This window comes from Antrostomus carolinensis, unplaced genomic scaffold (genome assembly GCF_000700745.2).
Source record: "Antrostomus carolinensis isolate BGI_N321 unplaced genomic scaffold, ASM70074v2 scaffold27387, whole genome shotgun sequence".
In the NCBI taxonomy this organism is placed as follows: domain Eukaryota; kingdom Metazoa; phylum Chordata; class Aves; order Caprimulgiformes; family Caprimulgidae; genus Antrostomus; species Antrostomus carolinensis.
The window spans coordinates 3,476-7,731 of NW_010325744.1; the positions used below are offsets into that span (position 1 = coordinate 3,476).

Here is a 4,256-nt window from a genome sequence, read left to right on the forward strand (position 1 = left end):
TGCAAATTAGGGGTATTTTTGTACCCCTGAGAACAGCGATTTCTTCCTGTGAGTTTTCAAAATGTCTATCAGTTTTAGTCAGGTGACAACGTCCTTTTTGGTTGGGTGTGTAGTGTTGTTCCTGCGGGGTAGGAAAAGCAGATCAGGGGAATAAAGCAAACTAGTTCCTACTGTTCAGAATGCACCTTCAGTAAGATATTGGAATTATTTTTAAGGCAAACTGCAGCGTAATCTGGCCCATATAACTAAGGAGAGGGATTCTTTCTCATGTTTTGGGACCTGTTTCTTTTCCTTTTGCAGTGTCTTCCAGAGCCCATAAATTCTAGCTGATGTGTGCCACTTGTTAGTCAAAGCTGCATAAAAATCATGAAAATGTGACCTGTTGCATATGTTTTATGATGTTTTTTCTCTCAAGTGAAACATATAATGAAGTCCTGATAATGTGATTAATCTCTGTTGTTGAAGTATAAAGAGAATAAAGTATTATTCTGCTTTATTTTCCAGTGGCTTTGAAGCGTATGCTGAACTTCAATGTTCCTCCTGTTAAAAACAGCACAGGAGAACCAGTATGGAAGGTAAGAACTATTTGAACAGGAATAGGAGAGTTTTATAGGGTTCAAAACAGTTCAGATTTTCAAATTTTAACTAACTCGAGTATGTTCTTAACTTGTACAAAATATTTTTTCTTGGGTGTTGTGAATATACAGAACTGAGTATCAGAATTGCTGAGAAAAATACATGTTTGAGATACTGGCTGCTTGAAGACCCGGGGACTGATTCGGTAGGCAATATGTAATGAGCAACTGAGGAGGACATTTTTGAAGTATACTTAGGTCTCCTTGATACCTGTTGGCAGAAACTTACATGATACCTTACAGGTGAACTCACAGAGTCAGAAAGAAGCCCATAGAAAGGGAAGAACTATTGATAGCCTTAAATTTAGGACAACTGAGCTCAAGCTACATTTATTAGCTTTAAAAAGTAAGTAATTTGTGAGAAGTTTTTGCTACTACAAAGCATATATTCTGTCTCTTCATCCATTCTGTTGTCTTTTTTTGCTAGTTCCTTTTTTTCCTCTCTGCTTCTCCTTTTGTTTCCTCCCAAATGCAGTCAGAGAAATTCTGCACTTAAAATAACAAATTTCAGACAGCAGATTTCTGTTTGACTGACACTTTTCAGGAGATGGAAATGATGAATTTCTTTTACTTTGTCATTGAGTTTCTTTTCATTCTTTTTTTTTTATTATTTATTAGTAAGCACAAATGGAAGTCCATGACAAATTAATGATGTATTAAAAACTGATAAATGTTTAGCACTTTTCAGGCTAGGACAGTAGTTCCTTAAACCTAAATTCCTGTATCCCCTGTATCCTATATTGTACTGTATGCATATTTTACACCACATTGTAAAAAGATGTGCATCTATTTCAGGTTCTCATTTATGACAGATTTGGCCAAGATATAATCTCACCTTTACTGTCAGTGAAAGAGCTGAGAGATATGGGGATCACTTTGCATCTGTAAGTAAAAAAATCAGGATTTTTTTTTTTCTCTCAAAATAAATGTATTTAATATTCCCCCAAAATCACAAACAAAACACCGAGAAGAATTTTATTAATAACTAGTAAAATAAAGATTATGCCCTGACTCATTTCTAAAATCAGATGGTATTATTCTGAATCGGGGAGTGGAAAGGTCATTCCAAACACTGTTCAGTGGGATTTTTTACTAAGTAGAGGAGGCCCCTGCTCAAAAATAAGAATTATCCAATAGTTATTTTGAGGAATCTGTCTGTACAATTCTCTCTGTATTCATATATTTTAAAATAATTTGGCACAAACTATTTAATGGGATTGTGCATATTCTCTGGTTGCTCTTTTTGCACATAGATTTTAATTGTCTCTTGTTCAAGATAAAGAATCTTTAAGTATTAAGAGATTTCCCATTTCTCTTTCTCCAGATTATGTTTATTTAGTTCATTGTGATTCCTTAGCTGTAGTAATAGTCATGGGAGATCTTTGAAGATACATTTATTTTTTTTCTAAAGTTTATTAACTGTTACTAAGTGATGGCTGGAAATGGAAACACAGTTTAACATGTTGACATCAGCAGAAATGTGAGAGAAATGTGTAAGCACCTTGCCTGTCTTTGTTATAATGAGCAGGAAAGGCAAGTTTAACAGTATAAGATATGCAGGCTTTTTGTTATCATGTCAACAGTTAGTAACAGGTATATGAACTTTGTGGATGCAGTATTTTACCTTCCTCTAAATGGATTAATCTTTTTTTGAAGATTTGCAAAGCCTTTTCTCAAGCTTTGAATAAACTTTGGAGACCTCTGTTAATATATTCAGCCAAAAATTATACAAAAACAATTTTTCTATTTTTTCATGTTTTGTTCTTGCTAAAATCTAGCAAAATATTGGGAGAAATTGTAGGAAATTAAATGTGTCTCTATAAATAAATGGTTTTTTTGACGTTTACAGTTTTACACAAATTGGAGGAGGAACACATTTGAGATGTATTTTTTCTTCCTTTCAGACTTTTGCATTCAGATCGGGATGCTATTCCAGATGTTCCAGCTGTTTATTTTGTAATGCCAACAGAAGAGAATATTGACAGGATGTGCCAGGTAACTGGCATGCTTAGAGTTTCAAACAGGGGGACCCAGCACTACGTGGGAAGTAATCCTGCACTCACCAGAGTGTGACTGTTCTATATCTAGTTCTTGTGCATGTCTGAACACCTTTGCTTGAATTTTTATATATAATAGCAAATATTTGTCAGAAAAATATTACCCCAAATTTTTACATGCAAAACTTCAGTTTCCCAGAAAGTAGAAGGGTAAATATGTTCTGTGTTTCAGAGAGAGTTTGGGAGTGATAAAGCAAGATGCAGTGGGCACAGATGGAAATATAGACAATTTCATTTAAAAATAAGAAGATGCTATTTTAATGAGGGTGGCCAAACACTGGAACACGTTGGCTGGAGAGTTTGTGGAGTTTCCATCCGTGGAGATGTTCACAACTTGACTGGACACAATCCTGAGCCACCTGCTCTGCTTGACTGTGCTTTGAGCGAGGGGGTTGGACTAGGCTAGCCTCAGTTTTTCACGTCCTCTGGGAGGAGTTGATGGAAGGTTGGCATCTTCACCAAAGGAAGGAAGAAGAGCAAAAGGTAGTTTTGGTCAGTGGTAGAGTGTGGAATAGTAGTTGCTATCTGGTAGCTTAAATTAAATTTCCTGGTTTTTACAGTTCTGTGCTGGGTTAGTTATATCTAGTTATGTAGTCAAAACACTGTGTACAGGGCTGTATGAGCAGACAGCTAAGCGCTTCCAAAAATTTAGTTTGACTGGGGGTAATGGAACATCACACAGTAAAAGTAAGAATGTTTTTTTAACTAGTAGGAAATACATTAGTACTTATTCAGGAAAAAGGTTGTGGTTTTTCTTCTTTTTAGGATCTTCGAAACCAACTTTATGAGTCTTATTATTTAAACTTTATTTCTGCCATTTCAAGAAGCAAACTGGAAGATATTGCAAATGCTGCCATAGGTGCTAATGCAGTAACTCAAGTGGCAAAGGTAAGAAAATCCCCCAGTCTCTAACGTTAAAGGTGGTACCATCACAGGTGTTACTGCATTCTTCCGTGACCACTTCAGTGCCATACGCAGCTTTACTGACTGAACCATGAACAAAGTAAATGTTTAGCTAGATTCAATGTCAGGCACAGATTTACTGGAGGAAAAAGGAACTCGACAGTCATCTCAGTAGTGCAGCTTCGTACTATGCTTCAGCTTAGTCAAAAGTCCAAGTGCTGCAAGACCTTTGAGCTAAACGATAAGAGGGGAGATGCAGTGGCTTCAGAGTATCTCCAATCTCATCAGCTCCATGAGTGCATCCAGTGCACATATAATGCAGTGGGGGTTTTAGCTCTTGAATACACAAAAAGTGCAGTATCAGTGCAGTTGTCATTTTAAACAGGCAGTGTATTCTGGAGGTGGATGTTTCATACATACACACTGTTACTCAGTACACTCCTGTACCTTTATGATCTAAAGGCAGGTGTCGGGTATGTACACTCTTATTTTTGTTGAATGCCTGTACCCAAACCTGCAAGTTGTTAACTAATTATTTTCTTATACACTTTCATACATTCACTTTTTTCTCACTCTTATTAGGGAGTACTACTGGCATGACAGAAAAAAACTGTTGTGACATGAAATGAAAACTACTAGTGTTGTTTAAGCATTAGGTCTT

At 36.2% G+C, this 4,256-nt stretch overlaps 1 protein-coding gene across 1 annotated transcript in view; it reads left to right on the forward strand.

Moving 5' to 3' along the window:
• Positions 1–507: 507 nt before the first annotated feature.
• The window catches only part of SCFD1 (sec1 family domain containing 1), a gene marked incomplete at its 3' end in the record, with an annotated part of 25,447 nt that continues 21,698 nt past the window's right edge, over positions 508–4,256 (forward strand). Inside the window, exons 1-4 of the mRNA XM_010171356.1 lie at positions 508–575; positions 1,431–1,519; positions 2,540–2,630; positions 3,458–3,580. Coding sequence (XP_010169658.1) covers positions 519–575; positions 1,431–1,519; positions 2,540–2,630; positions 3,458–3,580 — 360 coding nt within the window. The remainder of the gene's footprint in view (positions 576–1,430; positions 1,520–2,539; positions 2,631–3,457; positions 3,581–4,256) is intronic.